The sequence below is a fragment of the Symphalangus syndactylus genome, chromosome 17, assembly GCF_028878055.3.
Source record: "Symphalangus syndactylus isolate Jambi chromosome 17, NHGRI_mSymSyn1-v2.1_pri, whole genome shotgun sequence".
In the NCBI taxonomy this organism is placed as follows: domain Eukaryota; kingdom Metazoa; phylum Chordata; class Mammalia; order Primates; family Hylobatidae; genus Symphalangus; species Symphalangus syndactylus.
Window position 1 is genome coordinate 34,075,230 of NC_072439.2, and position 25,748 is coordinate 34,100,977.

Here is a 25,748-nt window from a genome sequence, read left to right on the forward strand (position 1 = left end):
GACACTGAAGCTAGTAGCTCTTTGAAACACACCACAGAGAAATGGAGGCTTGTGTTTTATTCGAGGCTTGTCAGCTTCCCTCCTTCCCCCTGTGGGTGAGGTAGGAGGGATAGGGTTGGGGGAGGGAACAGGGGCTAGGAAGGGGCAGACTGCAGCTGCCCTTTGTAGACATATTCCAGTGCAGTGGCAATGGTGCGCATGTCCAGCTCGATGCTCCGAGCCCAGTTCTCCACATCCCCAATTTCCTGGGAAGAAGAGGTGGGAGCCCAGGAATCAGAATGGGTAGAGTATGGCTTCCAGTCTGGGGAATACGTTTTATTCATCTCCTGGAAAAGGCTTTACTTGGGCCCCCCAACTGCTTTTCTTTCTTCCTCTACCTTTTCTGACACTGGGGCTATAGATGGGGTTTCTGGGACCACGCTACTTCCTCCTTAACCTAAACCTGAGGTAACCTGACTGGAGGCAGCAATGGGGGCCCAGGATTGGGGTGGTGAGGTAGGGAGTATGGCCCACCTTGAGTGCCTGGTTGAAGTTCTCCACCATTCCAATCCACTGGCCTGTCTGCTTGGCAAATTGGGCAGCCTGGACCTGTAGGGTCTTCACCTCATGGTCCAGCTTTCTCTGGTTCATGTAGGCCTGGGCCACACTGGGGGGTTGGAGGAGGGAGGAGATCAGCTCACCCAGCTAGCTGGGGGTGGTCTCCAGGACTAATATTCCATTGCAGCAGTGGGAGTTCAGCCAAGAATCAGGGCTCATAATTTTGGCCATTTTTGGATGTGATGCAAATGACTACCAGTACATGCAAATAAACCCAGCTCCTTCCTCTCACTCCCAGGATTCCCAGGAGAGCCAAGCTCGGAGCTGACTAGAAACATACCAGCTCCAAACCCCAAAAAGGAGTTCCTGCAGCTGAGTGGGGGAAGGGAGGGAAAACCTGGGGTGATATCCCTGAGGAAAAAGCTGGGAGGGAAAAGGGGGCATGGAAAAACTGGGAAAATCCAGCAGGAGGAACACATCTGGCAGTGATTGGAAGCCTAGGGATCTATGCAAGAAGTTGGAGAGGGAAATTGGGCCCCTCCCTGAAGCTGGGTTAGGATGGGAGCACAAACCCCCTCCTCAGGAACCCTGGGTCAAAAGAGGGTATCCCAGGGGTTTCTTCTCAGCTCTCAGTTGCTCTCTCAAGCCTTCGCCTTCGCCCACACAGATCAAGGAACACACACACACACATACACACACACATGCTCCCTCCCTTCTGCCTCACACACTAGTTTTTCTTTTCAATCGAGGTACGGGCTGTGGTTACCATTACTACCATGGGGTTGGTGTCTCCAACCTTCTGCCAGTGTTTTTTGCCCTCCCCAACCCCCGCAATAATTGTCCTCCTTTATTGGCTGTTGAATTTTTCACTTCCCGCCCCAAAGCTCTAGTCAGCCAGGAGATTCCACATCCGGTGCCCCTACCCACTGGAATGTGTGGGGGCTGGAGCGGGGGAAGGGGTTAGTGGGGGCTGAGGGAGTGGGCAGGACACCTGACGGGGGGCAAGATAGACTGAGCCTTTGTTTTCCTCTCCGGGGAATGAGAGGAGCCGTGGGCAGCAACACAAAACCCTTTCTAATCTGGCTTTGGCTTAGCTGCCCTCTAGGCTGAAAGTGGGGTGGCATCTAGCAAAGGAAAAGAAGAGGGAGAAGCCTGGGCCAATCTCATAAATGATGGGCACAGCAGAGCCCAGGAGGTGCCAATGTGGGAGGGAGGAAATGGGAGGGCAGACCCTGTTCCCTCTTTTTGGGAGACAGCTGGGTCACTGTCAAGGGTGGGATAGGAACTGAAAGACTCCCCTGAGAATTCCTGAACTCCTGGCTTTCCCCATTGACCACCTGCTTCTATATTGACACTGAGCAAAGAGAGCTGCCTGGAGAGAAGGGAGATCAGAGGCCCCAACCACAACTTTCTTTTTCTCAACCTTCCCCCAAGATGAGTAATGAAGATGACCCCAGCCCCTGCATGGCTCACTTGGATGACTCAGTCTCTGGATTCACACCAAGATGTTCTACTTGACCTGAGGTGGAAGGTACCATACTGCCTTTCTTCCAACAGGCAGACTAGCAAATCATCATCTCTGCACGCTTCTGGGTCACTCAGGGTCAAGAGACAATGTTCTTTGCTTTTTCCCAAGTCTTTGGCTGTTACTGGCATTCTCGTTTAGGGCTGGGGCAGGGTGTGGTCCCTAGAGACCCAGTAGGAAGGTAAGAGACAGCCTGGCTCTGCCATAGCTCCTGGAACAAGTTCTACTCTCACCACCACCAGATGTGCCATCTCTTTCCTGCCAGCTGCTCTCCAGGCTTGCCAGAGGGTGGGAGGCAGAGAAGGAGGGGGTGGTAAGCTTTAATGAAGGAGGGTGCTCTCCCTCCTGCTGAAGTGACAGCTGGACTTGGAAGGGTGAAGGGAGGTGGGCAGATGGCATCAAGTTGTAAATGCCAGGGAAGTTAATGTGGGGAAGGGGAAATCTGGCTACTTCTCTAACCACTGCAGCTGTTCCTCCCTTGCCTAGTGCTAGGAGGACTCAAGAGTTGACTCAAGTTGCTCTACAAAGAGCTGGGAGGGGCGGGGTAGGATAGGGGAATTAATGGAACATCCCACCCCTTCAACAGCGGTCTGAGGGCCAGACTGGCCAGTGCCTAAACTTGGGAGGGGTAGGGAAGGAGGAAACTGGTGTTGATAAGAGGTTCATACCCCACATTGAGGTGATCCACCAAAGCTTCTGTCAGGCAGGTCGCTGCAGTGATAGCCTCTCGCCTCCTCTTCTCTGGGGAGAGGGGGAAAAGGAATTGGAGGTGAGACTTGGTTTTTTGAGGGGTAGTGTTAAAGGTTCCCTACCCATCCATTACTATTCTGCTAGTTGCCGAAATTTCTTAACTAATCTCTGAATGCCGGAGCTGAAAAGGACCTTGCAAAACAGCGCAACCTCTTTCATTTTAGAGATGAGGAAACTGGTACTCTGGGAGGGAAATGGACTCACTCAGGGACGCCAGGAAGTCAGCGGCAGCGCCCAGGACTCCTGACGCCCAGGCACTCTTTCTCCACTACTTGGACGAAGAATCGGTAACTCCGAGATTGCCAGCCCGGACTCAGGAAACAAGTGCCCCACCTCCGTTCCGGTGGTTTCAGGCCTCCAAGAAGCCCATCTCTGGGGTGTTCCTCACACCCTCCTCCCTCCAGAGTCGCTCCTTCCCACCGCCAAGGACGAGAGGCTCCCAGGGCCAATAGGCAGGGCGCTCCGGGGCAGGGGCGGGGCTGAGGTGCGGCAGGTCGGGGGTTGGGGGCGTTGCGGAGGGGACCGGAGTATTGCCCAAGGGACCGGAGCCAGTTGGCAAGGGAAAGTAGTTTCAAAAAAAGCCGCCCTGAAATTGCCTCTTCCCCATGCCCGTTGCCCGCTAGCTGGAGTCTTTCCCTGGATATGGGTAGTTACTCGAGATCCAGGCTCCGGGCTGAAGCTAGGCCGCGGCCGGAGAGAAAACGGCCGACAGGATATTTGGCTCACCCTGCAGCTCCTTGCGTTCATTCTGCTTGGCCTGGTGTTCTTTTAGGAGGCGGGACAGCATGGTCACGTCGCGCTGGGGGCTGGGTACGCCGGGCCCCCTCCGGCTCCGGAAGCTGGAACGCTCACCTCGGCTCCCCGGGGCCATGTCACGTGACCGCTATGTCACGTGAGGTTGGGAACCGCCCTTTTGAGACGTTGGGTGAAGATCTTGGCGGGGAAGAGAGGTAGAGGGTTGCGGAGGGCAGGTGAAGTGTTCTTTATTGGGAGCTTAGTTTTTGGTGAGTGTTGGAAGAAGTATTTTTTAATACTTATATTGCCAAGCCAGTTTTTAATATTTCCTGTGGATCTCAGGCTTCGAGGGCTGGTGGTGTCAGGCCGTCTATCACCGTTTGGTTGAGGGAGCAGAAGCTCCCTGGACTCATTTAAATTATTCTTCTTCCCTTTTCTTACCTCCTGGCAGTGCTACCTGGTTCTCAGTTGATTCTCAGTTCCTTCCCTCAAGGAGAGAATGCTTTCCTGTCTCTCTCAACCCTCTTTCTTCTCACTACCCCACTGAAGTCTCTCAGCTCTGGGTGATCATTGTAGAGAAGCATTTTAGTCACCTCAGACAGCCTCCTAGGGAGCTTGGCTAACTTGGCGGGCTGTGTGAATGTAGAATTTCATCTCTGTCCTTTTGTGGTCAGGAATGCGAATCCATTTCAGTCTTAGCAGAAGCATAAGTGCTGTGCCAAAGTAAAACGTAATTTATATAGCACTACAAAGAAATGCTTCCGGGATTAACTCCAGCGAGAACAATTATAAACATCATGAGCATATTCTTGCTACTGGTACAATCTCGGTGCACCTTGCACTAACATGTTGGGTGACTTTGGGCAAGTTGCTCACCATTCTAGGTTCTAGTTTTCTCTTTAGTAAAACTAGGAGAAGGGATTGGATTAAATCGGTGGTTCTCAACCCTGGCTAAGCATTAGAATCTAAACATTAGAATCACAGAAATCACAAGGCTTGTGAAAATGCCTTGATTAGCCGGGTGCGGTGGCTCACGCCCGTAATCCCAGCACTTTGGGAGGCCGAGGCGGGCGGATCACGAGGTCAGGAGTTTGAGACCAGGCTGACCAACATGGTGAAACCTTGTCTCTACTAAAAATACAAGGTTTAGCCAGGCGTGGTGGCGCACGCCTGTAATCCCAGCTACTCAGGAGGCCGAGGCAGGAGAATCGCTTGAACCTGGGAGGCAGAGGTTGCAGTGAGCCGAGATCACACCACTGCACTCCAGTCTGGGCGACAGAGTGGGACTCTGTCTCAAAAAAAAAAAAACCCTTGATTCCAGACTAATTAAATAGAATCTAAGGAGTGAAGACCAAGCATCAGTATATATATATGTATGTGTATATAGTATATATGTATATATGTATACATATCTATATATGTGTATATATGTATATATAAAATTATTATTATTATTTTTTGAGACAGAGTCTCGCTCTGTCACCTAGGCTGGAGGGCAATGGCATGATCTCAGCTGACTGCAACCTCCACCTCCCGGGTTCAAGTGATTCTCCTGCCTCAGCCTCCTGAGTAGCTGGGATTACAGGCGTGTGCCACCACACCTGGCTAATTTTTGTATTTTTAGTAGAGACAGGGTTTCACCATGTTGGTCAGGCTGGTCTTGAACTCCTGACCTCAGGTAATCTGCCCGCCTCGGCCTCCCAAAGTGCTGGGATTACAGGTGTGAGCCACCGTGCCCAGCCTCATCAGTATATTTTAAAAGCTGTTCTGGTGATTCTAATGTGTATCCAGGGTTGAGACTCACTGGGCTAAACCATATCTAAAACTATTTCCAACTTTGGCATTCTCTCATTTTGTGATTCATTGGCATAGTTGAAGTTGACGTCATTATATTTACTTGCAGGGGGAGGAGAAATGGGTGCTGGTTGAGTTAGAAGAAAACATTCTTGAATTTTCTGAGTAAGATTTGAGAATTACTGATCAATGATTCATTCAGCTATTTGCAGAATAGCATCCCAAATCCTGGGAGATGTGCAACTGTCAAAGGATTAGTGAGGAGAAGCACATGAAATGCTTAAGTGGCAGCATAAAGGAAAACATTTTAAGTGCCAAAATAAAAATTCTAATAAAAACGTTAGATACTGTGTGTATGTGTCTAAATTATATGTGTACTGTACCTTCTTTTTAAACATTTCTTTTTTTTTTTTTTTTTTTTTTGAGACAGAGTCTCGCTCTGTTACCCAGGCTGGAGTGCAGTGGCGCGATCTCGGCTCACTGCAAGCTCCGCCTCCCGGGTTCACGCCATTCTCCTGCCTCAGCCTTTCCGAGTATCTGGGACTACAGGCGCCCGCCACCACGCCCGGCTAATTTTTTTGTATTTTTAGTAGAGACGGGGTTTCACCGTGGTCTTGATCTCCTGACCTCGTGATCCGCCCGCCTCGGCCTCCCAAAGTGCTGGGATTACAAGCGTGAGCCACCGCGCCCGGCCCTAAACATTTCTTAGTACTCACCATAGTCAAGCACTTTACATGTATTCATTTAATCCCTAGAATAGTTCTGTGAAATATTATTATGAGTATCCCAAATTTGCAGATGAAGAATCTGAGGTACAAGGCAGTTAAGTAATAGAGTTCATTAGTGGTAGAGCTAGGATACAAATCCAGGCTATCTGACTCCAGAGCCTGAGTCTTACCACTGTATACTGCATAAACCACAGTTGAGACCCCAGGAGGGTAGACCCAGAGCACTTTTCTGGGAATCTCTCTGTCTCTAATCATTATGCCCCTGTAGCTTGCTGGGCATGAGCTGCAGGGAATCCTGGCAGGGGAGGAGTGTTTGGGAAGAGGCTGTGCTCCAGAGAAGGGCTAATCAATAGAAGCGGGAAGAGTGAGAGCATCACAGGGCAGCCTGGCTCTGTCCTCCCCGCTCTCTGGCTCCAGCTTCCAACTGCAGTGAGCAAGCAAAATAGAGGCAGACTGGAAATGCCTGGTGCCTCACCTCCAGAGCTGTGGGGCCTGGAAGAGAAGGACATGGGTTGGAAGTGTCAAGATAATGGTGACATGGGATAAGTGAAACAGAGGGTGAGGGCTAATGTCGGGGGTTAGTGTTGGGGGGGTTTCAGGGGTGAGTCTAAATGTTAAGATTAGGCCGACTCAGGGAGAGCGTCAGGCCCATCCTGTATTACCCTCACCCTTCTTGGCACAACTGCCTGGCATTTTCACAATCGGTATAGAGACTGCCAGGATTCTGCAGACATTAGCCTCTCCCTCCTCTCCCACACACTGGCTGTTCCTTTGCCCTAGAGCTGAGCAGAGGACATGGGGTATCTGTATCTAGCGTCCCCATCTGATCTCTCTAGGGTTATCCTCCATCTGTTCTTTTTCCGGGCCTTTATTATTCACTGTCTAACCTTAGTTTCTGCTGCGGTTGAAGCTCAGCTTCACTTATCCTTGGTAGAGATGGACACAAGTCGCATACAGATCTATCTGGAGAATGACTCTTGAAATTTGAAGTCTCTTTCTGCTCACCTCTCCTTACAACTTCCTACTCAGATTATTTTCCCTTAGACTGAATGAATGCAACTCCACACTCCTTTCTTCACTCATTTCCCTCTTCTTTTGAGGTCTCTTTCAGAGTTAGCTTTAATTAGCAAGCTCCAAACTGACTGGCTGGGCCAAACAGGGCTGGAAGCTGCTGAGTTGTTAGGGGTTGGATGAGGGCTGAGGGAGGACACAGAGTGAGTAGAGAAGACTTCACATACTGGGAAATCTGGCCGGGCTTCAAGAGAGGGGGTTGTTGGTGGTGTGGCTAAGTTCCAAATGTTGGCCTGAAGCCAGTGCTGAAAGAAAGGGGGCCCTCAAGACAGTCTAAATGGCTCCCTTTGGTAAGTGACCTCCCAGTCCTTCTCAAGTGTAAGGGTTTCCTTTGGATCCTCAAAGACTGGAGCGGTCAAGCTGTTTCCCCACTGAATTCCCTCAATCACCTTTATGTTCTTTTCCTCCCAGCCACTCCCATAGTTCAAGCTTTGACTACAACCAGAATTCAGAGGCAGGCAGAAGGATTCCAGTGCTGGAGAGGTGAGTGAAGTGAAAAAGTTCTCACGGTGTGTGTGTTGGGACGGAAAAGCCTGACCCTGGGACATAAGCTCCAAGCCTCTGTTGCCAGATGAGGTGGAGGGAGAGGTTAGCCCTGAAGTGTGTGTTCTGGAAGTGTTTGCTTGTAAGCTAGAGACAACAGTTGCAAAAAGTGTGATTTGAGGGAGCTGAAAAATACTGATCTCAAAGTGGGGAAGAAGATGTTGAAAAGGGAAGGAGCTGGAGAAAGCCTCAGCTTCTACTCATACAAGAGCTAAAGGGCTAAAATCTTGGCTGGATCTGGACATTTCTCAACTTCTAAAATTTTGGAAATTTTTATAAAAATTATTAATCTTTCATTTTTAAATTTAATTTGTTTTAAAAATTCAGTTTCTCAGTCATACTAGCCACATTTCTTTTTCTTTTTCTTGAGACAGAGTCTCACTCTGTTGCCCAGGCTGAAGTACAGTGTATTAATCTATTCCATGGGGTGGAGTGGATAATCTATTCCATGGATTATCATTTTACTTTGTTAATGGTATCCTTAGAAGCACAAAATTTTTTATTTATTTATTTTTTTTTTGAGACAGAGTCTCACTCTGTCCCCCAGGCTGGAGTGCGGTGGTGCTATCTCTGCTCACTGCAGCCTCCACCTTCTGGGTTCAAGCGATTCTTGTGCCTCAGCCTCCTGAATAGCTGGGATTACGGGTGTGTACCACCACACCCAGCTGATTTTTGTATTTTTAGTAGAGATGGGTTTTTGTCATATTGGCCAGGCTGGTCTCAAACTCCTGACCTCAAGTGATCCGCCTCCCTCCCTCCCAAAGTGCTGGGATTACGGATGTGAGCCACCATGTCTGGCTTGGAAATTATCCTGAAATAATTATAGATCAGAGAAGTTGCAAAAATAGCACATGAAGTCTTGTGTACCTTTCACTCAGTTTCCCCTAATGGTGACATCTTATGTAACTGTAGCACAAAATCAAAACCAAAAAGTTGATATTGGTACAGTATTGTTAACTGGCCTGCAGGCCTTACTCACTTTTCACCATTTTTTACATGCATTTATTTGTTTGTTTGTAGTTCTGTGCAGTTTTATATGATGTATAGATTTGGATAATCACCACCATAATCAAGATAGAAAACCCATCACCACAAAGGAACGCCCTTGTGCTATTCCTTTATATTTGTCCCCACCCCCCTCCATCCTTGTCCCCTGGCAGCCAGTAGTCTGGTCTTCATCTCTATAGTTTTGTCATTGTGAGAATGGTATGCGAGTGGAATAATACAGTTTCAGCATTTTTTGTTTGGAGACAGGGTCTCACTCTATCGCCCAGGCTGGAGTGCAGTGGCAAGATCATGGCTCACTGCAGCCTTTACCTCCTGGGCTCAAGCGACGCTCCCGCCTAGCCTCCTGGGACCACAGATTTGGATAACTTTTGTATTTTTTGTAGAGATAGGGGGTCTCCCTATGTTGCCCAGGCTGGTCGCCAACTCCTGGGCTCAAGTGATCCTCCTGCCTTGGCCTCTCAAAAGTGCTGGGATTACAGGCATGAGCCACTGTGCCCAGCTCAGCATTAATTTTTAATTTAACTAATTCCTAAGCTCTTGACTGAAATACAAGAAGTTCTCTAACATTTTATTTATTTTAATATTGAGCTTACCCCATTCTCTGGATCCTTCTAGTTTCTTTTTTCTTTTTTTCTGACATGGAGTCTCTGTCACCCAGGCTGGAGTGCAGTGGTGCCATCTCAGCTCACTGCAACCTCCATCTCCTGGGTTCAAGTGATTCTTGTGCCTCAGTCTCCGGAGTAGCTGGGATTACAGGCACCCACCACCACACCCGGCTAATTTTTGTATTTTTAGTAGAAACAGGGTTTCACCGTGTTGGTCCGGCTGGTCTTGAACTTCTGATCTCAGGTGATCCGCCTGCTTCGGCCTCCCAAAGTGCGGGGATTATATGCGTGAGCCTCCGCTCCCGGCCCCCTCTAGTTTCTTAATTTCCCTCCTCACCTACAATATTATCTTCCACTCCAACATTCTGGTCTCATTTCTCCTTGAGATAGATCTACATGTCTAAATTTACTAGGCTGGTCTAGTGTGCTCTTGTGTGTTCCCCTCCCTCCCTTGCTCCTCTATTTATAGCCAGGCTAATTTTGGGTGGCCATTCTCTCTCTTCTTTTCTGATCTTTCCTCCTGTGGTGGTGAGGTGACTTCTCAAATATTTGGAGACAGGAGGTCAGAAGCAGATTCTTGGCATCTGATTTCAGCCCTGGATCACAGAAGCCAGTGGAGTGGGAATGGAGACAGGCAGAAGCTGCAGGTGCCGATAGGAGGCAGCTTGGGCTCTAAAGGCATTTTGAGCTGGGGTTGGGGGTGGGGGGCCTGGGCAGAGAGTCAATAGTCCCAGTTCTATCCTAATTTTGCAATTCTGCATTCCCATGTCAGCTCTTCTCTACTGTCTGGGGCTCTGAGATATTAAAAAGGATGGGGAGGGCATGGTGAAAGTAGAATCCTGGTGCCAGCCCTGCTGACAGCATATATTTCCTTATAGTACCTGTTTAGAGATGTGTTAGTGCTCTGGAGGGGAATATCCATAGGTGTAGTATTGGAAAACAGAGGGCCAGACTTCCAAATATCTGTTAACTTATCCAAGGCAAAGACTGTCCCAGGGCAGCAGAGTGAGAACCCACTTTTTTTTTTTTTTTTTCAAAGAAGTATAATCCTGAACAATGAAGTAGGAAAGACAAAGAGAACACAGGAAGAGGAAGGAGGTAGGACACTTACTGGAACTTTTAAGAAAGGGAAGGAGAAGAAAGAATGGTAAGAATATGATAGTGTTTGAAGGGCAGAGACAACATTAGAAACATTGAGAAATACTCTGAGAAACATTCCAAGTGTGACAGAGACAAGAATGATGACAAAATAGAATTTGGGATGAGACAAAATCAGATAGTGAGAGAGAGAAGGGAAGATGGACAGATGTATATTCACAAGACCAACACCAGTAAGCAAGGGGAGTAGGAAGGGGAAGTGGGAGCAGTCGAGGTTCCCATTATGCCAAATTATTTCCTGTCTCTCCTCCTGGCCCCATTTCTGTATCGGAGTTATAAATAGCAGAGAGTTGGAAAGTGTCCCCCCACCCCCTTGCCTCTGTCCCAGCCTGAGGGAAAGGGAGAGGAAGAGGGACAGGCCATTGGGTCCCTGTGGAGATCCCATCTCAGCCCCATCCAGGTCCTGCTGAGCCAGCCCAGGACTCTGCCCCCTCCCATCCCCTGTCACGGATAGGAAATGTGCAGTCCTGGGAAGGGTCTGGTAGCTGGGGATACCCTTTACATCCCTCTGCCTCTTGGGTCCAGTCTCTTTCATCTTTGCCTTCTTTGACACCCACTCCCCTCCCCACTGCTTAATTTCCTCTTCCTGTAATCATCCCCAGTCGTTTTCTTTTCTCCCTTCATTCCATCCCTTGTCAATTAACCTCTTGCCCTTCTTTCTTCCTCTCTATTCCTTTCCTTTTTCCATTTCTCCATTTGCTTCCCGTATCTCCCGAGTTTCTCTCTCTCTTCTTGCCTCTTTTTCTCTGTTCCCTTGAATCCTGACGATGTGGCTAGCACTGCTGTGGTCATTGCCGGGCTGGGGGCGGGGGATGGGATAGGATGGGGGAGGGCAGCGGTCTGATCCCAACAACAGAAAGAGTACTGTATGTGACCATGGGGGAACAGGGAGCACTAAGATGCCACGCTGGACCCAGGCCCAGGACCGCTCCCCTTTCATTTCCTCTCTATCTGCACATCTCTCTTCCCAGGTTGTCTTTTAGCGTCTTCCCAACTTCTCATCTCTTACCCTCCTTCCTCTGTTTCAGACCCTCTCTTTCTATCTGTACTTCTCTCCCTCCGCATTCCAAGGCGCCGCCTCCACCACTCCCGGGGTGGGGAGAGAAGGGGAGGAGAGCGCCGCGCAGGGGCGGAGCCGGAGATGGTGCTGGGCTTGGGGGCGTGGTGGTGGGGGGTCAGCAAGGCTAGTTTCCACCCCAGCCACCAGCCTGGGCATCCCCTTGGAGACGCGCTTGGGTCTCCACCTGCCGCGGAAGCGAGGGGCGGGGCCGGGGGCGGGGCCTGGGTGGTGTCCCCGGGAGAGGAGGCGGGAGCCGGAGTGGATGCCGAAGCTGCGGCTGCTGTAGTTGTCCTAGCCGGTGCTGGGGCGGCGGGGTGGCGGAGCGGCGGGAGGGAGGGCTGGCGGGGCGAACGACTGGGAGACGTCTGAAAGACCAACGAGACTTCGGAGACCAGAGACGCGCCTGGGGGTACCTGGGGCTTGGGGCGTGCGAGAGTTCCCTTGCATTCGCTGGGAGCGCGCGCGGGGATCGTCCCATGGCCGGGGCTCGGAGCCGCGACCCTTGGGGGGCCTCCGGGATTTGCTACCTTTTTGGCTCCCTGCTCGTCGAACTGCTCTTCTCACGGGCTGTCGCCTTCAATCTGGACGTGATGGGTGCCTTGCGCAAGGAGGGCGAGCCAGGCAGCCTCTTCGGCTTCTCTGTAGCCCTGCACCGGCAGTTGCAGCCCCGACCCCAGAGCTGGTGAGTCACCGCACCCGCCCAGAGTCGCCATGCCCGAGCCACAGATCGTCCCCCTCCCCACTCTGCGGGCCACCTCATATCTCTGTTTTCCAGCTCCACCAAGACTTAGACTGCCCACAGACATCTCACATCCCAACCTGGAGCCTTCCCTCATCTGGCTTGCGTCTGAAGCTGCACTTCCCGGCCCTGAGACCCAGGATTTTGCTTTAGGGATGAGTTGGAAAGCAAGGTTCTTGTCTTGGCAGCGAACCATCTCCTTCTTCTGAGCCTTTCCCCCAACTTGCATCCTTGATCCAGCCCCAGGGCCTCTGGCTCCCCTGCTTCTTCCAAGGGCTGAATTCCCCAAGGGAGGGAGACTGTCTGTCTCTGCTTAGAATGGGAGGAGATGGAAAGGACATAGAAGTTGAGGGTGCCATGAGAGGGATGCATGCAGGGCAGACTCCAGAAATAGCTTCCTGCCAGAGCATTGCCATGGATGGAATGAGGGCAGCAGGGCACTGGAAGGCCAGGAGAGAGCTTCCACTTCTGTGCCTTAAGACCACGGGAAGATTGGGAGAGGATCTGCAGGTCTGGCAACCCGCAGTAGGTGGCTTGGTGATAGAGAGTGGCAGAAAACTGAACCCTCAAAGTACTAGTAGCAGTAGTAGTAGCCGCAGCAGCTGTAGCAGTGAGAGAGATCCAGGAAGGATGCTGGCCAGGCTGCTCCCCTTCCTCCTCCTTAGCAAATTTCCAACTCCAGGAATCTCAGCAGCAGGGAAAGGCCAGGAGGAGTAAGGGGTGGAGGACAATTCTAATTCTTTCTAATCAGTTCAGGACCCATGGGAGATGGATATACTTTTGTGAGGGGCCTGTGACTGGTCATGTTGCCTGTATCCTTGGCTCTCACTACATGTCCGATTGTAAAAAGGGAGGCCAGAGGTGAAGAAAGCTTCTCACCCGCTCCTGCTAGGGGGCTTTTCTCTCTTCAACCAGTGCCTAAGCCACATTAAGTATCCATTACTGGGATCAATGCTGTCCACTGGGACTGTCTTCTCCCTCTACTATTGGTCTGGGGGGCAGGGGGCAGGGACAAGAGCTCATTTCTCTTCACTTGCTTGGGGAGTGGGGGCCTAGCTCTAATCTTTCTTCTTCCATTATCCCTATCATCTGGTAGCAGGGTCGGTGGTCCCCAAAACTTTGGGAGAGATAGAAAGCAACGGACTTCATCTCCTCTTCTGTTTACCATCTGCTTCCTCATTCACCTTTGCTCCCTCCCTTCCTTCCTCCCTCCTTCTCCATCTGCCAGAGTTCGCGGACTGGAGGCCTTTTTAGGACATGCTGAACTCTCTAAGCTATTTCCAGGCAAATTCTAAGTTATTTTTAATAGCCTGGTCTCTTGTCGTTTCCCCCTCCTCTCTGAAGGTGGCCCCTGATTCCGTCTCCCAGAGCCAAGCTGGGGGTATTCCCAGAAGGCCTGACTGCCTCACCCTGCTTTTGCTCCAGCAGGGGGTGCTCTGCTGCCGGGGGGCGGGGGGCATGTGAGAGGCCAGGCACCTGCTCAGTCCCTAGCTTTTGAGTTACAAGTCGCCTGCCTTAGCACTCACTGACGAAAAAAACTTCTTGCCTGTTTTGATGTCTTTTAGTCTAGCTCTGGGATGAGACTTTAAGGTTTAACCTTTGCTGTGTGGTTCCAGCCTCATTTATTTCCTTCAGTTGTAAAATGGATATAAACAATAGTATTACTACATAGGGTTGTTGTGCAGATTAAGAGTTCTTAATATATGTAAAATGCTTAGAATAGTGCATAGCCTGCAGTGAGTGCTGTGAAAGTGTTAGTAGTACTGCTATTCTTGTATTGTGATTCACAGAGCTCCTTACAGAGATTCTGGATCCAAAGGCTTGGCTAGAGGGCCTCCCTGGCTGAGCCAGCCTTCCAGGCCAAGCATCCTCCCCAGAGGGCCACCCAGATTGAGAGGGGCCAAAGAGGGGCTGGACTTGGGCTGGGGCCCTGGAGTGTGTGGAGAATCGAGAAGTACAGTGGTCATGGGCTACTCCTTTGTCTTCACTTAGCTGAGCTCCCAGGGGGTCCCTCTGCCCCCAGCTGCCAACACTTTTTTTTTTTTTGCTTTTCTCTCTGCAGTGGCTGCACTGTGGCTGTCCAGAAGCCTGGGGTAGTTAGGGCTCATGGCATGAAGCCAGGAAGGAGTGTGTGTGTGTGTGTGTGGCTGGACCAGAGGTGGAGGGACTAGAGAGGATGCGGCTGGGTGCTCTTGTTCCACGAGGGATCGGCTGGTCTCTTCTCCACCAAGAGCCGACTGGGCATATCTATGCACTCAGCTTCTTCCTTCCACATGGGCCCCTCCCCTCCTCCCTACTTTTGGCCTCCAGAGGAGATGTGAACATAGAACAAGGTTAACTTATCTGGGTGCTTAGCTATGCACTGGCTAGCTGTGACACTGGGGTGTCTCTATGAGTCCACAAAATGTGTGTGTTCAGTAAACACATTCTGACACTCCCTATGGGGCAAGCACAAAGATGGAAAGACAGCCCCAACCCTCAGAGAGATGGCAACTTCTGTGTTTGGAGGCTGGGGGTACTGCTGACTTGCCTGAAGGTTGCCATTTATTTGCGCAGGGCTGTATCATCCCGTTTCCTTTTCTGCCCAGAGTACCCTCATCTCCCCACTCTCTCCTTCCCTTTCTGGGGTGGTCTCAGTGTTCTAGAGACAGGTCAGTCACTGGGTGGAGTGACAAAGTGTTGGAGTTAGGCCCATGTGGATTTGAATTCCAGCATCACTGCTTAATGTCTTTGAGTGAGTTTCCTCATCTCAAAGACAAGAAAAGAATCCTTATCTCATAGGACTGTTGTGATGATTAAATGACATAATGCATGTGACTTGTCTATCCTGGTGCTTGGCACATATGTGGACAGTGATGAATGTTAGTTTCTCATACCCCTGGTGTCTAGCCTCGGATCTCACATCATAGTAGGTGCTGAATAAATATGATTTCCTTGTCTCACCAGCACCTGACACAGGGCTTGGCATACAATAGACTCTCAACAAGTAGTTGAATGCCAAATGTGTCTTCTCTTCTCTACTACTCCCTATACCCCTTCTCTCTCTTGACACTGGCTCTGACAAGGGATGGCAGCTGCTAAGAGATGAGGAGGAGTTGTGGGAAGGAGGAATGGTTCTTTGCCCTCCCCCTCCACCCCATCAGACCTGGCGCAGTGCCCCACAGATGCCTGTCTGTAATACTGCCTAACATGGTTTTGGACCTTGCCCCCCAGGGAGGGAGATGGAGGAGAAGAGTGTGGGAGAGAGGCCTTGAGGTTTGTCCCGCTGCCACTTCTGAGTCTCTCCTTCTGCCAAGAGAGGACCCATGGAGCCAGCTGGGTGTCAGTCATCTCACCTCACCCCCCCCTTCACTCCGGCCTGGGGGTTCAGCCCCAGCGGACCCAGGCAGCCTCCATTCCCAGCACTGTGCTCCCCTGGGGAAGACGCCTTGGCTGTGATCATGGAAAATTGTCCTGCCAAGAAAGTTGTAGCTGGGAAAGAGGCTGAGGGGGAGGCGGGAGAGAAGACTGGGTGGGCGTGGAAGGGGAAGGAGAAGTCATGGACATGGGGAGAAGGAAGGATGGGGTAGGGGATTCAGGATGTCGGGAAGAGAATGGGGTAGCATTGGAGGCAGAAGGAGAAACTTGTCCCTACCTCCATGCCAGCCAGAGTGACTGATCAAATCCTGGGCTGGCACAGCTTCTGGGAGGTGGGGTCTTTGCTGGGTCCCTGATGAGGGGCAGTGGGTCCGTATCTAGCCTCTTGCCTGGCCTCTGAAGCTGATCCCTGAGCCACACTCTGATGCCGGTCTGGGGCCCTGTTACTTTTGCTCCCAGCATTCTTCGCATTTCTGGCTGGGTTTCAACTGGACTGGGTTGGGGAGCAGGGCAGAGCTTGGGGATGGGGCCAAGGAGGGGGTAGGGAAGGCCTACCCAGGAACAGGTGCTGGGAACAGGCGGTTCTTTCAAACCAGCACTGTTGGCCTGGCTGCTCGGGTTGGCATGTTTGTGTGTGTGTGTGTGTGTGTGTGTGTGTGTATCTACTGTGTATGTTGATCCGTCATCCAGATAGTATGTACATGCAACGTGATGACTGCACAACCAAGTATATTAATTTGTCCTTGCCAGGGTTTGAGAAAACTGACATTTGCCCCTTCTCTTTAGTCCTTGAACACTCTCTTTAGTACTGAGGGGTTGGGCCTGGGCAGCTCTGAGGAGTTTGGGTCATTCTGACCTCTAACTCCTGTCCCTGTCCCTGCCCCTGCCCCATCTTGCAGGCTGCTGGTGGGTGCTCCCCAGGCCCTGGCTCTTCCTGGGCAGCAGGCGAATCGCACTGGAGGCCTCTTCGCTTGCCCCTTGAGCCTGGAGGAGACTGACTGCTACAGAGTGGACATCGACCAGGGAGGTGTGGCCCCGCATGAACAGAGTGGGGGAAGCGTGTGAGCGGGGAGGAGAGGACTTGGGCTCCTCTTCCCTCCCCTAATTCCCAGTGTCCTGCCTCTAGCTGATATGCAAAAGGAAAGCAAGGAGAACCAGTGGTTGGGAGTCAGTGTTCGGAGCCAGGGGCCTGGGGGCAAGATTGTTGTGAGTATTGCTTCTCATGACTGAATGCAAGGATGGGTTGTGTGTGTGTGTGTGTGTTTATGGTGTGTGCATATGCATAGGTGTGCTTAGAGAACACAAGTTAGGCATATGGTATGATTCCAAGTACATCAGGGAGATATAAAAAGGTGTGAGACATGGTCCTTGTCCTTATAAATGTAAAAACGTCTGTCCATTCATTCATCCACCCATTTGTCAAACTCTTACTGAGAACCTTTTAAGCATCAGGCATTGTACTAGTTACTACAGGGGAAGGCCGGGCTTGGTGGCTCATGCCTGTAATCCCAGCACTTTCGGAGGCCGAGGCAGGTGGATCACCTGAGGTCAAGAGTTCGAGACCAGCCTGACCAACATGGCGAAACCCTGTCTCTACTAAAAATACAAAAAAATTAGCCGGGCGTGGCCGGGCGCGGTGGCTCACGCTTGTAATCCCAGCACTTTGGGAGGCTGAGGTGGGCGGATCACGAGGTCAGGAGATCGAGACCACGGGGAAACCCCGTCTCTACTAAAAATACAAAAAATTAGCCGGGTGTGGTGACGGGCGCCTGTAGTCCCAGCTACTCGGAGAGGCTGAGGCAGGAGAATGGTGTGAACCCGGGAGGTGGAGCTTGCAGTGAGTCGAGATCGCACCACTGCACTCCAGCCTGGGTGACAGAGCGAGACTCCGCTCAAAAAAAAAAAAAAAAAAAAAAAAAAAATTAGCCGGGCATGGTGGCAGGCGCCTGTAATCCTAGGTACTCGGGAGGCTGAGGCAGGAGGATCACTTGAACCTGGGAGGAGGAGGTTGCAGTGAGCTGAGATCACACCATTGTACTCTAGCCTGGGAGACAAGAGCAAAATTCTGTCTCAAAACAAAACAAACAAACAAAGAAAAAAAAACCAGGGCTCTCTGTTTCTCTCTCTCTCTGTATCTTTCAGTAACACACATAGACACACAACTACCAATACAGATCACTGTGGGGCAGAATCTGGTTCATGTTAAGTGAGTGGTCTAGTCTCCAGTCTATAAAAGTCCAAAGGAGGAGTAGAGAAAAGGCTTCTGCAGAGGGGGTGGTTTGAGCTAGGCTTTAATAATAGGTAATACCTAGCCTGTGCAACATAGTGGGACCTCATCTTTATAAAAAATAAAAACAAATTAGCCAGTCATGGTGGTGCGTGCATGCCTGTAGTCCCAGCTGCACAGGAGGCTGAGGTGGGAGGATCATTTGAGCCCTGGAGGTCGAGGCTGCAGTGAGCCATGATCCTGCCACTGCACGGCAGCCTGGGTGACAGAGTGAGACCTTGCTTTAAAAAAAAAAAAAAAAAAAAAAAAGTAATACTTGGAGAGTGAAGCGGACAGGAAGTTCTTTCCAGATGAGGTGGTGACACTTACAAAGGTCCAGGGACAGGGCCAAGCTTGGCATTTTGGAGGACTGTGACATGATCAGGGAGACACACATCCTATGTGGTGGCTTAGTTGTGTCTTTTGGCTCCAGGCAGAATGTGGAACAAGGGGATCTCCATTTGAGGGCAAGGAAGTGGGTGCAGACAGTTTGCTGGGTTATGCATGGACCTGTGTAACACTGGCAGGGTAATGGTGCTTGAGTGGTGCCAGCATAGGGGTGTGTGTGTATGTGTGCATGTGCGTGTGCATGTGAGCACACATGTATCAGTGTCTGCCAAATCTCTGCATATGGGCAGCATGCCTCAAGCAGGTCCCTGGCCCACAGGGTGAAATGATCCCCATCCCTTCCTCCCCCAGACCTGTGCACACCGATATGAGGCAAGGCAGCGAGTGGACCAGATCCTGGAGACGCGGGATATGATTGGTCGCTGCTTTGTGCTCAGCCAGGACCTGGCCATCCGGGATGAGTTGGATGGTGGGGAATGGAAGTTCTGTGAGGGACGCCCCCAAGGCCATGAACAATTTGGCTTCTGCCAGCAGGGCACAGCTGCCGCCTTCTCCCCTGATAACCACTACCTTCTCTTTGGGGCCCCAGGAACCTATAACTGGAAGGGTGAGTCACTCTTCGGGAAGGGGAGAAGGGGACCAAAACCTTCTCTTACCTCAGAGACAGGGTTGGGGACGGCACATGGCCAAGCATGACCACATGTGCACTGCTGTATGGCCCCAGGGCACTGCCATGCCTTCCACCCCATTGAGCTAGTGCACACGTGAATGGGGGGGTGCCTCCTTTCTCTCGCACGGCCAAGTGTTCCTCAACATGCTGGCATGGGCCCCAAGTGCACGCTGGGCCTGCAGCTGGGGCCTGCATGCTCCAACACACTAGCCCACACCTCATCACTGCCATTCCCGTCTCCGCACGCTGCTGCTGGCTGAGCTGACACTCGGTGAGTGTGTTGCCACGTCTGGGGGATCCCAGGAAGCCTGGATTGGGGACAGGGTGGGGAGAGGGCTAGAAAGAAGAGGCGGGGCTTCCCCGTGTGCCTGTCTAACTCAGTGTCCGGCCTGAGGGGTGTTCCTTGAGCCCTGCCCTGGGCACTAACAGGTCTGTCCTTGCAGGCACGGCCAGGGTGGAGCTCTGTGCACAGGGCTCAGCGGACCTGGCACACCTGGACGACGGTCCCTACGAGGCGGGGGGAGAGAAGGAGCAGGACCCCCGCCTCATCCCGGTCCCTGCCAACAGCTACTTTGGTAGGGACCTCTCCCCGGCCCAGAACTGCTCTAACCCTCTGCTCTCTCTTGTCCTCCCTCTCCATGCTCCCATCCTTCTGTCTCTGTTTCCGTGTCTCACCTTGTCTCTCCCTGTCTTTCTGTCTCTGGCTGTGATCTCTCTGGTCTCTTTTTCTCTCTCTACCTCTTCTTCTTCCACCATTTTCTGGCCTTTCTGTGGCTCTGTCTCCCTACTCTGTGGCCCCTCCTCTGGATGTCCCCTTCCTGGTGTCTCACCCCACCCCCCACAGGGTTGCTTTTTGTGACCAACATTGATAGCTCAGACCCTGACCAGCTGGTGTATAAAACTTTGGACCCTGCTGACCGGCTCTCAGGACCAGCCGGAGACCTGGCCCTCAATAGCTACTTAGGTTTGTAAGCTCCTACCTCCTGGACTCTAGGGGCATGGCCCAGCCTCCCCTCTTTCCCCAGGGAACTCGACCTTTGGTGCCTTATAATCTCCTCCTTCCCCAACACACCCCCAGGGAGACATACATTGGGCCCAAATTGTAGAGGAGAGCTGGGTCCAGTGATGAGGACTAAGAAGAAGAGGCCCCCAGGGTGATGGCCTCTGGGGCTGTGAGCCAGGGGTCTCCATGAAGGAAGATTCAGGTGGAGCGAGAGGGCCAGGGCTGAGGATATTCTGGGAAGGACAGTCCCGTCTTCTAGGGGGACTCTCCCTGAGGGATGGATGGTGGGCACATATTGAAGAAAGGGCAAGTGTTGTTGGTAAGTCCCTCTCGTTGTCTCATCTGCATTCCTCCGCAGAGGAGGAGGAAACCAGGCCTGGGAGATGTTTGGGTGAAGCAGGCTCTCTCTCACTCCCACTTGTCTCCCCTCATCCATGTGAAGACTTCCCCTCCCTGCCAGGATGAGGGAGTCGGGGGAAAGAGGTGTACTGGGTGGGATTCGGGCCTGAGAGGGACCTCTAGCTCTTCTAGCTCCCTGGGTGTGGGCAGGGTGAGGCCACTGTGCTCAGCCTCCTACCTGGGCTCCTGGCCTTCTCAGCCATCACCTTTCTCTCTCTTGCCCAGTCCCTGAGGCTGACCTCACTGCACTTTTTGTGCCAAGCTTGTCTCTGGGCCTGGTGGGTGTGGGGGGCTGCCAGGCCCTGTGGGGAGGAAGAGCCATCCAGCTGTGGTGCTGATGACCTGGGGGGACCTATCTTTTGGCTCTTAACCTAGCGGAGGGGGCAGGGTGCAGAGGAGCTGTGACTTGGCTCTTAACCTGTAGGGAGGGGGCAGGGGCTGGGGGAGCTGTGACACACCCCAGCTTCTGAGTCTTGGGGTGAAGACTTAGGGGTAAGTCACCCTTCCCCCAGGCTTCTCTATTGACTCGGGGAAAGGCCTGGTGCGTGCAGAAGAGCTGAGCTTTGTGGCTGGGGCCCCCCGTGCCAACCACAAGGGTGCTGTGGTCATCCTGCGCAAGGACAGTGCCAGTCGCCTGGTGCCCGAGGTTATGCTGTCTGGGGAGCGCCTGACCTCCGGCTTCGGCTACTCACTGGCTGTGGCTGACCTCAACAGTGATGGGTGAGTGGGTAGAGGGCCGTGCCACCTGAGGGAGGCTGGGTCCAGTAGCCCCAGTCTGGCTGAGGCCACTCAGCCTCCTGCTGGCTCCTCTGGCCAGGGAGGACCCGCACTGAATGTTTCCTTCTCTCCATAGCTGGCCAGACCTGATAGTGGGTGCCCCCTACTTCTTTGAGCGCCAAGAAGAGCTGGGGGGTGCCGTGTATGTGTACTTGAACCAGGGGGGCCACTGGGCTGGGATCTCCCCTCTCCGGCTCTGCGGCTCCCCTGACTCCATGTTCGGGATCAGCCTGGCTGTCCTGGGGGACCTCAACCAAGATGGCTTTCCAGGTGTGACTGGGAACTGGAAAGGCTCGGAGAGGGAGGGGCCACAGGAGGGATGGGGAAGCCCCTCAGAGGTCAGAGTGTGGTCTTCTGAGGACTCAGGGAGGGAGGGTTCCTGGGCTTATGTCTGAGCTTTACCATTTACCAGCTTTCTGACCTTGGCAAGTTCCTAACCTTTTTGTGTTAGTAATATCTGCAGGGAGTGGCCAAGAGGATTAAAGATGATGTACGTAGAGTGCCTGGGATTTTGTAGCCTCTTAATAAAATAGAAAACATACCTGAGTGACTGTGGGGAGTTGAGGCCTGGATCTTGTCTGCAAGGCCCTCAGCCAGCGTGACTGCCTTTTCCCTGTGCACTGCAGATATTGCAGTGGGTGCCCCCTTTGATGGTGATGGGAAAGTCTTCATCTACCATGGGAGCAGCCTGGGGGTTGTTGCCAAACCTTCACAGGTGAGGGGAGTCGCTGGGATGAGGGTGGAATCAGCAGAGGCATCAGGGGAGGCAGAGGCCTATGGGAGGTGGGATTGAGGGAGGCTGACAGCCGGTTCTCTAGGTGCTGGAGGGCGAGGCTGTGGGCATCAAGAGCTTCGGCTACTCCCTGTCAGGCAGCTTGGATATGGATGGGAACCAATACCCTGACCTGCTGGTGGGCTCCCTGGCTGACACCGCAGTGCTCTTCAGGTGAGCCCCCACCGACCTTCTCCCTCCCTGAGGCCGTCAGCCCCTCCCTGTGACTCTGACCCCAGCCTCAGTGCCAAATCTAATGCTGAAGAGTGTTTCCCAGCCTCATGTTCTCATGTTTCTTGTGCTCTTGACTCCCCAATCCCAGGGCCAGACCCATCCTCCATGTCTCCCATGAGGTCTCTATTGCTCCACGAAGCATCGACCTGGAGCAGCCCAACTGTGCTGGCGGCCACTCGGTTTGGTGAGGCGGGATCGGGTGGCACCTGGACCCTGGCAGCTTTCCCTGCCCTCCCTTTGATCCCTTTATCTCCCCAATTTGGGGCTGGGGCTGTGACAGGATGTGACAGATGGGGTGGGGGTAGGGGCCTTGGCCCATCAGCCTCGTTTGTCTCAGGAGCCACCCTTTGCCCCTGCAGTGTGGACCTAAGGGTCTGTTTCAGCTACATTGCAGTCCCCAGCAGCTATAGCCCTACTGTGGGTGAGTGCGGTCCCCCTCTGTGGCTCGCCCTTTTGGGTTTCCCAGGGAGGGGGATCACTTCGAGGTGGTAGAAGAGCACCCCTGGGAATGGGGTGAGCTGGAGCAGCTCTGCAGCTCAGCGGCTCCTCCTCTTCCAACGTGCCATAGCCCTGGACTACGTGTTAGACGCAGACACAGACCGGAGGCTCCGGGGCCAGGTTCCCCGTGTGATGTTCCTGAGCCGTAACCCAGAAGAACCCAAGCACCAGGCCTCGGGCACCGTGTGGCTGAAGCACCAGCATGACCGAGTCTGTGGAGACGCCATGTTCCAGCTCCAGGTGGACACTGACCCCTTGGCTTCTGAGGGTCGTTGTCATGGCCATCAATTTTCCCTGATTCCTCTTAGCTGCTTCTTCCCAAGCACACTCGTGCCTCCTTCTAAGACCTAGACACGTGAGAAGCCTGTCTTCTGAGCTCACTTCCTCCTCATCTGCTGCCCTCTCCTGTCATTTCTGCACTCCCTGAAGGAGGAAGAGGTGCAAGGGGCTTCATGTCCCCCCTTCCAGCTGAATGGAGGAGGTGGCAGCTTTTATCATCACATCTGGTCCTCAAAGCCCTAAAGGTTTCCCCTGTCCCCTACCCCAGTCTTTCTCCCTCCTCCTTGCTCAGTTCTCCACCTCTCTCATTCATCTCCCTAAGCTTCTTTCCAAGTTTTAGAATTGGTCCTAGGTCTGGCTGGGGCACTGAGCAGGGCTGAGGCCTGGGGATTGTTCCAGTGAGGAACAGACCTTCCTCTTCCTAGGAAAATGTCAAAGACAAGCTTCGAGCCATTGTAGTGACCTTGTCCTACAGTCTCCAGACCCCTCGGCTCCGGCGACAGGCTCCTGGCCAGGGGCTGCCTCCAGTGGCCCCCATCCTCAATGCCCACCAGCCCAGCACCCAGCGGGCAGAGGTGAGCATGGGTTCTGGTTTAGCCCAGGAGGAGGAGCTGGGAGGGCAAAGATCATGGTCCCTCCCCAGTGACACAAATTCACAGCTCACAGAGCCCTTTCACGTATGCTACTCCAGTAATTCCTCATATCTCTAGGTGCCCAAATGACCATGTTCCTAGTCAAGGGGACAGAGCTCCTCTACTCCATGTAGTCATTCAGGGGGCTCAGGTTGATGGGATTCTGTAATCTTCAAATGTGGCCTTCAAGCTCTTGAAGTCACATCCATCCCATTCAGCTGGAAGGGGGAACATGAGGCCCCTTGCTTGCATGGTTTTTATGGCTGGCCTAGAAGTGGTGCCCTTGACATCTTTTCCTGTTCTAAATCCGGAACTCAGTTACATGCATGTGAGCTGGGGCAGTGTGGCTCAGCTCTTGACTTGCTGCTAGTCTCTACCATGGCATGGTAGTGCCCCCATCATTTTACTGCAGAGGAGAGGACGCAGTTCAGGATCACATGGCTAGTAAGCAGCAGATCTGAGAGTTGAGCACAGGTTGTTTAATCCTGTGATACTCTAACCCACCATATGCCATGGTGACAGGTTTGCCCCCTGCCTTGCCCCCTAGGAATGCCCCTTATCTCATGTCTCTCCCCAGATCCACTTCCTGAAGCAAGGCTGTGGTGAAGACAAGATCTGCCAGAGCAATCTGCAGCTGGTCCGTGCCCGCTTCTGTACCCGGGTCAGCGACACGGAATTCCAGCCTCTGCCCATGTGAGGAGGGCAGAGAGCAGGGTGGGGGTGGGAGGGCAAGAGTTAAAGGATTGAGAGAAAGCCCTCTCAGGAGGACCAGTCAGAGGGAAGGGCTGAGCCTGCAGAGAAGGCAGAAGGTGGAAGAGGACCTGCCGATGGACTTGGAGACTGAGATGAGGGTCAGTGATGGGGCCACGGGGGCTCCCATGGCAAGGAGTAGCAATCCTTCACAGTACACTAATAATATGCAGTCTACATACATCTCATTGGTTAGTCTTCAAACCTCTGTGAGGTAGGAAATATATTAGTCTCATTTTATAGATGGAGAACTGAGGCCTAGAGAGATTAAGTTACTTGCGCAAGGTAAGTAATGGTGGAGCTGAGATGAGAACGGAGGTCCCCTGACTCCCAGTCATGTGTACAGAGGCCTGAGGCTTGGACAGGTGTGATGGGGACCTGGGGTGGGAAGAGAGGCTCAGGGAGTGAAGGCAGGTACTGGGGGAGCAGACTGGGAGGGGAAGTGATAGAGGGAGGTGTTCAGAACTTAGCAGGAGTGGGGTCTGACTCTCCAGGGATGTGGATGGAACAACAGCCCTGTTTGCACTGAGTGGGCAGCCAGTCATTGGCCTGGAGCTGATGGTCACCAACCTGCCATCGGACCCAGCCCAGCCCCAGGCTGATGGGGATGATGCCCATGAAGCCCAGCTCCTGGTCATGCTTCCTGACTCACTGCACTACTCAGGAGTCCGGGCCCTGGACCCTGCGGTGAGGACCTGGGGGCAGGATGGGGTGGGGTCTTGAGGGGCTCCAGTAACCCAGACTGACCTTGCCTTCTCTCCCATTCCAGGAGAAGCCACTCTGCCTGTCCAATGAGAATGCCTCCCATGTTGAGTGTGAGCTGGGGAACCCCATGAAGAGAGGTGCCCAGGTTGGCACATCTGCCCTTATCCCTACGTGAGTAGCCTCTCCATAAGCCCATAGACCACCCCTGACTCTAATCTCTTTCCACCCTTGGCCTAGGTCACCTTCTACCTCATCCTTAGCACCTCAGGGATCAGCATTGAGACCACGGAACTGGAGGTAGAGCTGCTGCTGGCCACGTAAGCCAGGCGGGGCTGGAGGGGTGAGGTGGGGGTAGTCATATTGACCTCATCTGACCCCTTGGGAGGTGCCTGTGCCTGATGCCCATACTTGCCCCTGCCCACTCACCAGGATCAGTGAGCAGGAGCTGCATCCAGTCTCTGCACGAGCCCGTGTCTTCATTGAGCTGCCACTGTCCATTGCAGGGTGAGCCTGGCCCAAGTGGGCACCTCCAGTGGAGGGAGGGGGCATTGCCACTTCCAAACCTTGGCCAGGGCCCTGCCTCCTTTGAGCCAGGCCCCAGACCTTCTCACCCCTGTTCTGACCTCTCCATGCCAGGATGGCCATTCCCCAGCAACTCTTCTTCTCTGGCGTGGTGAGGGGTGAGAGAGCCATGCAGTCTGAGCGGGATGTGGGCAGCAAGGTCAAGTATGAGGTCACGGTAAGTGTCAGGGATGAGGCCCCTCCATGGTCGCCCTCCCTCCTTGGCACAGAGGAGAGGCTGAGC

At 52.8% G+C, this 25,748-nt stretch overlaps 2 protein-coding genes across 13 annotated transcripts in view; one reads left to right on the plus strand and one right to left on the minus strand.

The window, feature by feature from the left end:
* Positions 1 to 42: 42 nt before the first annotated feature.
* On the minus strand, positions 43 to 3,707 carry BLOC1S1 (biogenesis of lysosomal organelles complex 1 subunit 1). The gene is made up of 4 exons (XM_055250720.2): positions 3,539 to 3,707; positions 2,731 to 2,803; positions 514 to 646; positions 43 to 245 (listed from the first exon to the last, which is right to left on the minus strand). The coding sequence occupies exons 1-4, from the start codon at positions 3,681 to 3,683 to the stop codon at positions 135 to 137; spliced, it is 462 nt and encodes a 153-aa protein (XP_055106695.1). The 5' UTR covers positions 3,684 to 3,707; the 3' UTR covers positions 43 to 134.
* A 7-nt stretch (positions 3,708 to 3,714) lies between these two features.
* Positions 3,715 to 25,748, plus strand: part of ITGA7 (integrin subunit alpha 7) — a 30,155-nt gene continuing 8,121 nt past the window's right edge. Inside the window, exons 1-20 of one of the 12 annotated variants that reach the window (XM_063621396.1) lie at positions 3,715 to 3,816; positions 7,552 to 7,623; positions 16,510 to 16,637; positions 16,737 to 16,816; positions 18,576 to 18,831; positions 19,739 to 19,858; positions 20,809 to 21,016; positions 21,150 to 21,343; positions 21,700 to 21,788; positions 21,892 to 22,019; positions 22,168 to 22,263; positions 22,439 to 22,500; positions 22,648 to 22,817; positions 23,282 to 23,431; positions 24,066 to 24,181; positions 24,733 to 24,925; positions 25,008 to 25,088; positions 25,181 to 25,260; positions 25,373 to 25,447; positions 25,580 to 25,682. In XM_063621396.1, the coding sequence (XP_063477466.1) occupies positions 16,742 to 16,816; positions 18,576 to 18,831; positions 19,739 to 19,858; positions 20,809 to 21,016; positions 21,150 to 21,343; positions 21,700 to 21,788; positions 21,892 to 22,019; positions 22,168 to 22,263; positions 22,439 to 22,500; positions 22,648 to 22,817; positions 23,282 to 23,431; positions 24,066 to 24,181; positions 24,733 to 24,925; positions 25,008 to 25,088; positions 25,181 to 25,260; positions 25,373 to 25,447; positions 25,580 to 25,682 (2,196 nt within the window). In that variant the 5' untranslated portion in view covers positions 3,715 to 3,816; positions 7,552 to 7,623; positions 16,510 to 16,637; positions 16,737 to 16,741. Of the gene's footprint in view, positions 3,817 to 7,278; positions 7,431 to 7,551; positions 7,624 to 11,771; positions 12,197 to 16,509; positions 16,638 to 16,736; positions 16,817 to 18,313; positions 18,352 to 18,575; positions 18,832 to 19,337; positions 19,470 to 19,738; positions 19,859 to 20,808; positions 21,017 to 21,149; positions 21,344 to 21,699; positions 21,789 to 21,891; positions 22,020 to 22,167; positions 22,264 to 22,438; positions 22,501 to 22,647; positions 22,818 to 23,281; positions 23,432 to 24,065; positions 24,182 to 24,732; positions 24,926 to 25,007; positions 25,089 to 25,180; positions 25,261 to 25,372; positions 25,448 to 25,579; positions 25,683 to 25,748 lie in introns of those variants that run through there. The other 11 variants (XM_055250659.2, XM_055250665.1, XM_055250666.1 and 8 more) reach the window with 11 other exon arrangements.